The 14,330-nt window shown below is 34.1% G+C and overlaps 1 protein-coding gene across 1 annotated transcript in view; it reads right to left on the reverse strand.

The window, feature by feature from the left end:
• The window catches only part of LOC130823912 (FRIGIDA-like protein 3), a 10,666-nt gene extending 1,401 nt beyond the window's left edge, over positions 1-9,265 (reverse strand). Inside the window, exons 1-3 of the mRNA XM_057688740.1 lie at positions 8,980-9,265; positions 621-1,704; positions 85-245 (exon numbers count right to left, since the gene is read on the reverse strand). Of these exons, the coding sequence (XP_057544723.1) occupies positions 85-245; positions 621-1,680 (1,221 nt within the window). The 5' untranslated portion in view covers positions 1,681-1,704; positions 8,980-9,265. The remainder of the gene's footprint in view (positions 1-84; positions 246-620; positions 1,705-8,979) is intronic.
• Between the last annotated feature and the right edge of the window lie 5,065 nt (positions 9,266-14,330).

Genomic DNA, 14,330 nt, shown 5'->3' on the forward strand with positions numbered 1-14,330 from the left:
AAAGACTTCATAGATAGCACTATACATAAACACATACTACATATCTTTATTCAATTATTCTTCAAATTAAGAATGTAGAAATACCTGTAAGGCAGCAATACCACCTCCTTGTAAAGTTTTTCTGATCCCCCTCATGTATGTTTTCAACAGAGGAACAGGAGGGAAATCCTCGGAGAGATTGAATGCACAAATAAAATGAACGGCATCAATTAGCCTCTCGCTTTTGATCAATGTCTTGATCAAACCTGCAAAATTTGCAAAGGCTCAGCATATATATATATATATATATATATATATATATATATATATATATATATATATATATATATATATATATATATATATATGTATATATATATATATGTATATATATATATATGTATATATATATATATTATATATATATATATGTATATATATATATTATATATATATATATATATATACACACAGGATTCGAAACCCACCTGACCTGAAATATATGCAAAACCCACCCAAACATCCGAATGCAAACCTCTATAGATAACTAATTGCATTACTTGGGGACTAGACCTACAAGATATATTGATACTTAATCGTCCAAACTACTAAGTCAGCAGGACGGTTAAAAGAATACCAACCTGGTATCATTAATGTCAAATCAAGAGAACGGCAGAGTTCAGTTGCCTGCTCATGATGAGCAACTACAAGAACATACTTGCAATATTCTTCCGGATCAAACTCATAGGCAATTCTAAATGTTGCAACCAGCCGCAAAAATGCTTCAACTTCCAATGATTTTCCATTGGCAGCACTACTACTTTCGTCAGGCAACTTAAGTTTCCAATCATTGGCAATAGATACAGCCTGCTGCTGGGTTTCAGGGTTAAGAATCTCTGCAGCATTGTTCACCTTTGACAAAAAGGCAGACAGGGCCTCCATAAGGATTATACAAGACTGGCGCATGTCATGGAGAGCACTACTATCCTCCTCTTGGATCATTTCATTTGGAGGGAAAAATCCTTCCAATGCTTTAAGCACTAAATGGGCTGGTTCAGCTGCACTACCAAGTGCGACTGACAGCTGTTCTTTCCAAAAAGGAGAAACGGTTTTTAGATTCTCCACGACAAAGTTCAGAAGTCCTATAGAATCCATCTGCTCACAAAATTGTGTCAGCTCTGCAAGAGGATTAACCTCAACAGCACCACCTTCAACATTTTCCTCAATACTTCGAGGGGATTTCTCATCTTGGGTATCAAGTGATGCATTTTCATCGTTAACAGAGCTGTTTACCTTATTTTCATCGGCATCAACACCGGAGGATTCCAAAGGCTCTGGTACAATAGTTTCCCTAGCCTCAGTGATGAAAGCCAAAGCAGAATCTTTTAGTTCCTGCAACCTATCTAACAAATCTTGTTCCTTTGCTACAACAGCTGCCTCTCTCTCAGCAAGAACCATGTTATTGCGAGTTTCAGTCTCCGTGAATTCCTTCTCCTTGGCTTCAAAATCTTCAAGCTTCTTTTTCATCATTGCGTCCAAGTTACGAAAATGTGCTTCAACATTATTCCATGGGATCTGATTGCTATCAATAACCTTGTGACGTTTCAATTCAGCAAGTGCATTTCCCAGCTGTTCTAGCAGAGATGCACTCGACTCAACAGAGGATGCAATATTGATCTCAGATTTTTCTATATCACTCATTTCTGTGCAACTCTTTTCAAAAAGCTGCAACATGTATTGATAGTTCATATTAGAACAAAGGAATCAGCATAAGTGTATTTTCAAGTACAAAGAAAAATCAAATGTTAATAAATGCTTCATACACACCAAAACTTTGCTTAGTTCAGACATATACTGTAGATAGAATATTTAAGAATAGGAAAACTAAAAGAAGATAAAAAAATTGAATCAGAAAAATTGAAGAAGCATAAGAACAACATTCCAACACCACAATGTCATTTAGTGGCTTTCACTTAGGCAGAAGTTATGGAACTTGGGTGTACACAGCATTACCCTTGTAAATAATTAAAAAAAGTTTGTTTCTAATGGACCATTGTGAAAAACATCAGCTCCAACTTAAATAAAAGAAATGCACATGATTTAATAACTCATTTAGATATACTCCATTATAATTTGAAATCAAAGAACTATAAGTCTTTGATCTCATCAAGAACAAACTCAAAAACGCAATAGGAAAATCTTGTAAATGAAGCGTTGCTTTAAAATAAATGGGAAAATCAACATGCTCCATTTACAAGGTAGAAGGACTTGAAAAGTCTGATTCTCAAGCATTTTCGTCCAATTGATGGAGGAGACCTGGAACAGTGGCTCTCTGTTCAGCATAAGGGAACTTTAGCTGAGTACCTAGAGTTGTGCAAAAATTCACTCATAACTTTCAGTCAGTAATGGTGAAGGCCATTTTACGGGGGTTGACGGAGCATGTGAAAATTGAATTAAGGGTTTAAGGACCCACCACTTTGGAGCATACCATGGAATGGCCTGAAAAAGTTGATAAAAATTAGGGGCTCAAACCTGGTTAGGAAGAAGCTTTGGGATTGCTAGCAAAACATTTGATTCCAAAAACAATCCTAACCCTAATTTCCATTCTTCCACTCAAAACCCACACAATTACCCAAAAACCACAATTTACTTAAAAATCCCGAATAACCCATCACTAACCATAAGAAAACCCACAATAACAATATAACTAAAATTTCATCTAGAGAAAAGTTCAGGGGATTATATGATGAGCTCTGGGAGAAACGAGCAAAGGAATTGTGTTTTCAATGTGATGGAAAATGGTCGGTCAATCATGTATGTAGTAAGGAGTTGAGTGTACTGATTAGATTTGAGGAAGCACAAGAGATGATTTTCTGGAAAATTAGATCAAGGAAGAAGATGTGGATAGTATTTATATATTCTTAAATTTGGCAATGAGTATTACAAATCCAAAAACTATGAAGCTATTGGCACTATTGTGGAACAAGAGGTTATCGTGATGATCGATCGAGGGGCCATGAACAACTTTATTTCGACAATGGTTGTAGCTACAAGGAATTGAAGTTGAAGAAGATATTCTTTCTTTGGAATTGGGAAATTTATATTTGATTTTGGGCATTCAATGGTAGGAGACTCTAGGATGAAAGGCAGAGAAGTTATGTTGGTTGGGGATCCTTCATTGAACGATCAAAATATCGTTAATAGCAATGAAGAGAATTATTCGCAAAGAAGGGGGAGGGATTTTGATAGAATGCAATTGAGTGATAAGTGGAGAAACAAGCTGACACAATAACAACACCATTTTTCCAACGGTCTACCCTACAAACTTTAACCTACATTTTTCAACCAAACTTTCACCTACCACCACATCCGAATAAAAGCCCAAGATGTCCATAAAGTAGCATTCTGAACCCATGAGGAACGTTATAAGTTCTTGGTCACGCCCTTTGGCTTGTCGAATGCAACTTCTACCGATCATGCTTTCATGAATGAGATAATTCTCCGCTTTCTTGATAAGTTTGCACTTGTTTTCTTCAATGATATCATCATATATAGTAAGAATTGAAGGTAAACACGGAAAATGTGGAGCGAGTGCTACAATGTTTGAGGTAGAATAAGTTGGTTGTTAAAGGAGGGAAATGTGAGCTTGATGTTTGATGTGTAGCTTACTTGGGACATATGATCTCGTGTAAAGGAATGGTTGCTGATAAAGGAAAGATATCGACAATTATCTTAGCCAACACCAAGAAACGTTAAAGAATTGAGAGGTTTTTTGGGACTCACTTGGTACTATCGTCAAGGTTGCTAGAAATCTCGCAAACCAGCTCAAGAAAGACGCCTTCTCGTGGAGTAGTGAAGCAAAAAAGGCATTCCCGCCCTTAAAATGATGATATGTGTTTGGCTAAACCCTCACTTCTCATTTCTCAGCTCATAGAGTATCATGACTCTCCAATTGATAGTCACGACGCAGGGGATTTGAAAACGTAACTAAGAATGGTGGTTGAATGATATTGGGAAGGCATGAGACAACACGTAACAAGGCACATCAAGAAATGTAGCACATGTCAACAAGCCAAAACCTTGTATCACAACCCTGGTGGTTTATTACAACCTTTACCGGTACTCTCCCAAGTTTGGAAACATGTCACCACAAATTTTATTCAAGGATTACCAAAATCTGAAAGGGTGGAATGTGGATACAATTTTGGTTGTGGTTGATCATTAATCAAGTATTTCCACTTTGACACCTTGAAGCATCCTTTCACTACCATAACAATTGCAGCAATGTTCATTAAGGAGATAATCAAGCTTCACGGATTCCCAACATATAACAGTTGCAGCAAAGTTTATCAAGGAGAAACTCAATCTCACGCATTCCCAACATCTATTATCTTTGATAGAGATAAGAAATTCATGAGTTTTTTCTGACGTGAAATGTTCAGACAACATTGCTATGCAGTACCTCTTTCCATCCTTAAACGAATGGGCAATCTTAAATCAACAATAAGGCACTAGAAAGCTACTTTTGATACTTTGCTAATGGAAAGTCAAGGAAGTGGGAGAATTGGGTACATTGGGCAGAAATCTACTACAATACCTCAACCTACACATCAACCAAAAAGAGCCCATTTCAACCTCTTTGTGGATGAGTTTCTCTCCATATTGCAAGGTTTGGACACAAGTAAACAGTGGTGGGCAACCTTGAACAACTTTTAAGGGAAAGAAATGCTATGCTAGATGAACTACACTTCAATATCACTAAGACACAACAAGAATGAAATATTAAGCAGATAGGTACTATGGCCCTAGAAGAATTTTACAAGTGGGAAAGGTAGCTTATAAACTAGAGTTGTCAAAGTGAAGCTGCATCCATCCCATTTTCACGTGTGTCAACTCAGAAAAGTTGAGGGAGTTGATGCATTATCTACAAATTTTCGTTGTGTAACAACAGAATTGGGGATAGTGGTTCAGCCCCAAAATATTTTACAAGTTCGCCAGAATGGTCTTCTCATTGGAACATCCTGGTCCATTCGCATAAATTGCCTAAGCATGAGTTTGAATCTGGAAGGATTATGCCAAGATCATTACTCTTTTCCCAGAAGTACACCTTAAAGACAAGGTGCAACTATTGGCAGCGGGTGTGTGCATACTGGTGAAGAAATTGTCCACTTATATGAGGTGTAACAAATTGGCTAAACAAGTGAGTGGCAACAAATCTCTTTTTCCCACTGGCATAGGGAAAAACTAATTCTATTAGGGAACTTAATTTTGTTATGAAGTCATTCTGTGATCAGGGTGTTAACCTTGACCTTTATAAATAGGATATGGAATAAAGAGATGTTTAATGAAATAATTGAAAAGTATAAACTGGAGCCAGCAATTGCTCAAAATATGTTCTCTCTTCGAATCCTTATTTGTCTTTCTTTCTTCCATTCTTGTAAAGTTTTCTTCTTTCTTTTTATTTTGAACGTAACTTCTTGAATTTCAGCCATACTCTTAACCTATCACAACTCCACACTCTAACAATGTAGGAATAAGTTACCCTAAATAAATAATAGGGGAATCCAACTTGGACTTGCCAAAAGTTCTAAACTAGGATATGGCGTTCAATATGGATATATTTATGGGTAATCGACTATTATTAAAGACCACGCTTATATCTATAGGCTACGGAAAGAAATATAAAAGATATTAGTACTTGCTACATAGGTAAGAAATACAAATCCAAACAACTTAAATTTCAAATTTAGTTGGACAACTTCTTCCACAGATATCTTGGGCCAATAAAAGTTACAACACATATAATATAATCCCTAAATCAAGTTCTCCAGTAGTAAAGTAGTCCAAGGCAGGTACGTCACAGGCATATCTTTGTTCCGGGCTTCTTGCCGGTTAATTGTGCAAAACCTAGGTCTTACTTAGAAAAGCAAATATCATAGTAGACCCATGTATTAAAAAATACCAAGGCCTAAAAATTCGATTTCATATTAATGATAGTAAATCGATGATATTCAACTAGTGAGCAATTACAGAATAAAAAACTATCAAATTAGACATAACCAAAAACTCAACTACGAAAGTGGGAAACAAGAAAACCAAGATTCAAGATGTCAATGTGTTGTGTTAAACAAAGACGAGAGATTCTCCGCAAAGTACCTTTCTTAAAAAACATTCATCATAACCAGTTTGAGGTTCCCAATTTGTAAAGTAAATTCTTCTTTCACAATAAGTTAAGCATCCTTTTTCTTGACCACGGGTATCTTGTGATTGATTCTCTCTAAGACTTCAACTAAAAATAATATGAACTAGTTCATCAAGCTGCAATAAATCATAATCCCCTCTTTCCCTTACCCCACTAACAACGTATAACCATTAGAATCCACATAGTTATGATGATTTCTAGGACTGTGCATCACAAATAGTTGTAGATGGTAAAAGCCAAAATGTGTCAAAAAAAAAAAAGAAACTCAGTTCGAAGAATTGATGTAAATGTAAAAAGAAGACAAATTTAGCTTGCAAAATAAACGAAGATGGATTTGTAGTCCATAATAAGAATTAATACCATGCCATCTGACCGTAGAAAAAAAATTGGGAATGTCGTCTCAATTGCGGTAACCGTCGCGGATGCAACATGTCAAGGTGTTACAACTCGTTTCGTAGATATTGCATGTGAATTGTTAACTTGAAAATAATCCATTCTTTCATCATAATTTAAGTTTTCTAAAACACATTTTCAAATTAAGGCTTACAATAGAACTTTTAGAACCTAATACGCTTTTAAAAAAGATAATAATGGCTAATATGTTACAATAACAGCTAATAATTTGTTACTCGATGATTTTAAATCACAGGTTATGTAATAGGGTTTTACGGTTTGATAAGCTCAATATCCATTATAAAGCGATCGTTACTTTAACGAAACGAAATGGCCTCATTTTTATTCCATGATTCTAGCTCAAGAAAACGCACACAAATAGTAAGTAAAACTTACAACACACAAAATTGGTAGAAAGTACAAGCTATTTTACATTTTCTTAAGATTAACAAAGGTCGTAACTTGTAAACCATGAGGATTTCAAGGTAAAATGGAGGATCAAGAAATTAATCAGTGAGGTATAGGTATAATCATACTCGTAGTAATAAAAGTGATGGAAAAGCTACACACATTTTACATGCCGAAACTAGCATGTAGATTGACAATCCATATTATTGCAATTCAATTCAAGTAACATTTGATAATAGTTTTAGTAGTTTTAATTCTAATACCTTAATAATTTCATTGTTTAACATTCGGATTTAGATATACTATAAAATGTAGATTGTGGCCTTGGGAGTTTTGCACATCATAATTTCCAACAGCAAGCAATAATTACTTATAACACAAAGTCTATATAAACCATAAATTCTAAATTAAGGGCAATTAGAAAAAGAAAGAAAAGGACCCTCTAGATGCTTAATAACTTATTTCTTCAACAAATTCTCACTATCTAATCACGAAAGATTATGTGCTTTAGATGCTTTTAACTTCGAAAGCTAATACTATCGTACATTACTATCTAGAGAAACATTAAAAGATTTTGTAATTCACAAATTATCACTTATATAGACATCTGTAGTGAACCGAATGTTTGAAAAACAGTTGCAGATACATAAGATAGCAAATAAAGATCAGGTACATGAATGGAAAGCTCCATATGTTCCTACAAAAGCACTAGAGAGCATATTTATAGCACCTAATCTCCTAACAGTGGAGAAATGAGAGGTTACACTGTAATACACCTATACCATGGTGTCAAATGCTAATAATCTCCTTAACATATCCTAGTTGACTGCTAAACAATTATATAATCTCCTTTTGACTAACGCAGATATTATTCTCAACTTGATAGCGCAGGAAATTATTTTTTGAGCATCCTAATTTCTCTACCCTCCCAACTTTCTCCCCTAAACAATTCAATAATCCATTTGAAGCACGTTAGCTTACCAATCTACATATAACCTAAAGTCTTGTATCATTTATGAGTATTTAGAGAGCCATAAAGAACTAGAGTTAAGAGAGGTTAATACTCTTTAAAATCTTAAGTGAGTGCTCTGAATTAGTATTCGAGTCAATCTTATAATCTTGTGCCAAAAATAGCTTTACACATCATATTTGTGGGGCATTAATTAAAAAACAAAATTTCATGATAAAGATAAAGTGTTCTAACACAAAAAATTTGCCAAATTTTACAAAAACAAGTTGAGTATGATTTGTTCGCATCATCATATCAGATCAAATTCTGATTTTATACTACAGTTCGTCACAAACTCGCAACAAAAAAGATGAGATGTATTGAAAGTGAAACTATGTTCCCCATGTACTGAAAAACGAAAAGGTCACATATCATAATAATGTCACTTTTATATTGTTAGGTTAAGCACCAGACTTTGCCAAGCACGCCATAACTCTCAAATCTTAATTTACCCTTTTCCCCCAAAAACACCAAGAAAATCACCTAAAGACTTCAATTGTTGATTGCATTATTATGACACAACTGTTACTGTTTGAATAGACCATGAAATCGCCACCAATAACAGATAATAACCACCAACAAAAACCGAAAAAAACTCTAAAATAAACAGAAAAAACAAAGAAACCCTATGATCAATTAGATAAATGTGAAAAAGAAAACACCTATGAAAGGCAAATCTAAATGAAAGAACTAACTTTGGAGATGCCCAAAAGCAGATTTTCGGACTACTAAATTGGATATAATTTGAACGAATTGTCAAAAGTGTTCACCAAATCAGGTGTTGGAGGATTAATTTAACCAATTGCACGACAATTACGAATTGGTTTACGGTAAATTGATCAACAAATGTGGTTTGGATATTGTATAATCATCAATCATGAATGAACAAATAATGTATTAACAATTAACATTCAAAAAAATGAGAAATCTATAACGATTGCACAAATTTAAACTTTAATGGAAAGAAAGAAAAACAAAAAGTAAATACATGGTGGTTGCGGCAGGGCGGCAGGTTGACGCTTGACGGTGGGCCGTTCAGTAGCTGGAGTTGACGCCTTCTGGCGAAGGATTAAGGTGGAGTAGACGGTAGGTTGCTCCGTTGCTGTCCAGCCGCAGTTCTAAGGGAGTAACCGAGTAAGGGTTTTTGAAGGGTGAAGGTCAGAATTTCAGAAACAGAAATGGAGAGGAGAAATGTGAGGATCAGAAACAGAAATCTTGATTCTTGAATGCAATATATCGAATGCTTTAGTCTTCCGCTTCAACCTGAGCTTCTACTGTTAACTAATAAATTTTTTACCCATTTTTTTTTTTTTAAAAAAATAAATTAGCTACTTAGCTACCACACTTTTCAACATTTTAAGAATAATATGGGTTTGTATGTAATTTGAATACCGTTAGTTGATAACATTGATTTAGTGTATATTTGTTTAAGTGTTTACCTTGTATAGTTTATAGAGATAAATGATTAAAAAAAGATTGATATTGAGATCTAAGAGATAACGGAATGAAAAAAGAAAAGTCTTTATGTCATTTGAAATAGAAGTGCTACTATGAATTAAAACAAGCTTTCTAGTTCCTTTATTTTTTTGACATGCTTTTCCTTTTCTCGATATTAAAATGGTAAATAGAAGTAAATGGGAACTTGGAAAAAATACGTGGTGTTTGGTAATTCAAGTATATTTGATTCGGGTTGAATTGAGTAGTTTTGGTGGAGTTAAGTTTCAGATCAACTAAATCAACTCATCATCATCATCATGATGAGTTGATTTAGTTGATCTGAAACTTGACTCCATTCCATCAAAATTAATCGTCCTGCAATATCTAGATTTACACTTTGTAATGAATTATATTAATATTTATCAAATTAATTAATTGATATATCCTATTTATTATTAATAATTATCAAGATAAAATTTATTTAATTAAACTTTAAATAGTTTATGTTATTTAAATATCAATTGATGTGAAAAACAAAGACGACTTGATTGACCCAAAACCACTCATCTTGACTCAACTTGATCCAAAACTGACTTAAAGGAGTTTGACCTAACACAAGTTTAATAGTAAAATCACGAAACCTAAAGTTAACACGACCCACACTGACTTGTTTGCCATATCTAACTATGACCTTACCTTACTCGAGCCACTTGAACGTCATAACTCGTTGTTTAGGTACGATCTAAAATGACATGACTCAAATTTGTTACCCAACCTTTACATATGGACTTGAAATGTTCACCTATATATCATAACTTAATCTTCATTCGACATAAACTTCACTAATATTTGTCATTATTCTACTCAAATATAATAAGACTCGACTAAAAGTCAACCAACCCGAAATGAGCTGATGTGCAAATTTTTATTTAACCACAAGCGCACGGTGTACGTGTAGTCACGGATCGAACACAAGGAAGTTAGGACAAGGAACTTGCTAATTTCTATTAATTATATTGCTCAAAGAGAAAAATTGTTTGATTGATTTTTGTCTAACAAACCAAAAATGCAATAAGAAATGGGTTTAAACTATATGATGAAGAGATCTAGGGTGTCGGAAATCCTCTCAAGTCTTGTATGATCAAATTCTCATTAGTGTATATGAAATGTCGGATTAATTATGTTGTTAAACATGATATTGTTAATCTCAAACTCTCGCTCTGTTGATTAACTATTAGATTTAGACCCTACTAGCTAATTCAATTTTCACACGCTACTTTTATTGAACGAATTAATAAGAATTTAACTAAAATTTACCCTAAAGCAAAGTTGATCCTAATCTCACACGCTAGTTCTATTGACTAGTCTGACAAAACATATTTAATTTAGGGTTATTAGCACAATTTAACCACTTTAATCCTAATTTCATAGACACTTTCAATCATTATATCATACTTAACTTTTAGGTTCAAACCCTAGCCCTAGAAAATGGATCTACTCACTAATCATGATGAAAGCAATAAACACAACCCTTAGGATATACTAGACATGAATGAATATGATATAAATGAGAATTTCAAGAGGAAGCTATAATTAAATACCAAAGAACACAAGAATTAAATCAAAGAGTAATAAATGAAGAACAAAATAGCTTTTATTAAAGGAAGATTGATGACAATAACTAAAGTTCACTAGTGAAGGATTAAAACTAATACAAGGAATTAAAATGCAAAGGAAATTAAAAGACTAAAAGAAACTTACAATACTTGAAGGAAGATTAATGACAAACTCATGAAAAGCTAAAACTTAAGGACGAATTAAAGAGACAAACTAGTAAAAGTATTCTAAGAAATATGGAAGAGGAGAGAACATAAACCCTAATCAGCAATTAAGGGTCTATTTGTATCACTAAGAGGAAATTAACCTAGGGCTTAATTAAAAACCGCCGCCAAAAGTCACGTGCTACCAATTTTGATCTCCGCCGAGTCAGCGGTCATGAATATATGAGCACAGCCAAATTGGCTTTAGCTTCTGAAAAAGTGGGAGCTTTGGCAGCCTATATCACCAAGTCGGCGGTCCTCTTTTCTTACCCCAAGCTGAGTTGGTTTTATCTTCTGAATAAAATGGTAAATGACAGCACATAACGCCGACTCGGCGGTTGCTCCTTCTTTATTGAAGCCGAGTCGGCTTTTGCTTCTGGAATAGCTATTGATTCTTCTTTTCACCGCCGAGTCGTCGAGGCCTAAGCTCCCACCTCGGCCGACTCGGCTTTTGGCTTCTGGAGGCAAAATGCTTGCATAACTCAATAATTGGATCTTTACTTCGCGAAGCTCGATGAATCAAAGGTTCGATTCTTTCTTTGAGTCTTGTAAACATCCTTAGCCACAAAAACCACAAAAACAACTCAAATTTGTCGTGATTAACTTACTTTCCCACAAATTGGCCATGGAGTACCAATTTGAAGCAAATAAGCTGAATACGACCCTAGAACACCACTAAACACCTAAAAGGAGCATATAAATGATAATAATAAGTGCAAATAATTGCCCTTATCAAACTCCCCCATGCTTAACCTTTGCTAGTCCTCGAGCAAATTAAGGTTAACAAAGAAAAATGAAGGTTAAGACACGGTCTCCAAACCTAGTCTACTTCTTATGCCTCCCTTTCCTAGGCTTCTCTAATCCCCTAGTGTGACAAGTGTTCCAAGAAACCATACCACTTTCCCCCATACTTGTCACACTACAACAATAACCATGGGAGGTATTAGAGGATCAAGCACCTCAAAACCCTACACTTTAAACCCCTTATAACTCCTAGAGACAATGAAAATGAAACAAATACTACACTTATTCCTCTAATGTGGCCTACCCAAATGACTCCCGCTTTTTATGTCGCCGGCTCCGAGAATAAATGAGATGTAAAAATTTAAATTCTCTCTTTATCTCTCATTTTGCTTAGGAACTCATTTTTGGGTTTTCGTCCTAGTGTAACATCTCGGAATAACTTGGGTCATACGAAAAGAGAAAATGACCTTTTAAAAACGAGACAACTATAATCCGAGTCAAACCGGAATGTTAGAAAACAGTTTAAAACGGTTTTGAAGTTAAGGAAAACGTGCGGATCGAGTTCTATTAGCGTTATTAAGAACTACTAGATAATAAGAAATTCTTAGCAGCGGATAAGAACGAAAAGTTAAATCTACTTATTACAACTTGAGAATGAAAGTCGCCTCATAAAAACCAAATGTTCTTTAAACTAAATTTTGAAGTTCTTATTAAGACTTCTCTACCCTAATAATTTATTTCTTCAAGGGACAATCCTCACTCCCCAGACCTGCAACTTAATTTACTGCTAGTCATTGCCCAGATAGGTAACAACATCATCGCAGGGTCGTTAAGACCAAAAGTACACGTCAGCAAACGTCGCATACCAAATAAATAATAACACAAGAGAAAGATTTAATTAATTAACTGACAATTCACAGAACCTTACGCTTCGATCATGCTTATTAAGAATAACTATTTTCATGTAAAGGTTAGTCAGCCATACTGCTGTACTATCCGGCCATACTGCCGGTACACTCCAAACTCCATAAGTGAGACAATACATTAGGGGGAGCTAACCCCTAAGCAAGTCTCTACCATAGACACTCGCCTTACTTCGGTGCCTATGGTTAAGTATGCATACCCCCGTGGTGGCTCATAATGCCCTCATAAACCGCGAGTAATTCATTTCCACCAATTGACGTCATACTACGTCCACTTTAAAGTTAGTGAGGTCATACTACCTCTGCTTATCAAACAATGTATAAAAAAAATTATTGATTCGAAAGATAACATTATCCGTACTATATACCCGTGCTTTACTTTTGTATACCATTATTATATGATACATCGGACTAATGCGAACCACACTGCGTGTACATACCTTAAGCAAAATAACTAACTCGCAAGCGTCTTAATCAATTCCCGGTCACGAATCGACTTCCTACAAGGTTCAATCGTATTCGGGAAATAAGCACACATACACATTTTCCTCAAATCATCTTTAACACACATATACAATCACATCCATACATAGAATACTACACACAACATGAACATCCACCACATACTATAACATGGTAAATACACAAAACAGGACAGCCTATACAATCTGTCCAGAAACTCAACTTAACACTGTCAAATTAAAAATCCGACTTCACCGTTGCGTCCGGAAGGCGTCAAAACCCCCGGGTACCAATTTTCATAATTTATAACATATTATAAGTATTTTTAACTTAATTTCAAAGCCAAAAATGCTCCAAAAACACATTTTTTTCACCATTTTCAAAACCTACGGGATTTCATTTTTTTATCACAAAAATATAAATTTCAATGCTGTATTTCCTATTAAATCTAAACAATAAAATTTACATAATTTTCATGATCACATACAAAAATAAATTTTAATTAATTATATATTTTTTTTCTCAAAAATAATTCTTTTTGCACAAATGTACACACACAAACACATCAAATATATACATGTATATTTCTCTACCAACATTATAAATTTCTTCTTTTAATCAATAAAAAAAATAAAAATAAATTTCCATCACCACATACATTTTTTTTATATGAGCAACCATTTTTTTTTTATGTATATATATATATATATATATATATATATATATATATATATATATATATATATATATATATATATATATATATATATATATATATATATATATATATATATATATATATATATATATATATATTTTTTTTCAATCATTCATCAAACAATTCTTCACACACATGTAAACATATCCAAAACCCTAAAAACCATACATTAATTTAGATAGAAAAACATCATACTTCTACACATGAATTTTAAATCATGAACAAATCATAAACT

The sequence above is a fragment of the Amaranthus tricolor genome, chromosome 9 (genome assembly GCF_026212465.1).
Source record: "Amaranthus tricolor cultivar Red isolate AtriRed21 chromosome 9, ASM2621246v1, whole genome shotgun sequence".
In the NCBI taxonomy this organism is placed as follows: domain Eukaryota; kingdom Viridiplantae; phylum Streptophyta; class Magnoliopsida; order Caryophyllales; family Amaranthaceae; genus Amaranthus; species Amaranthus tricolor.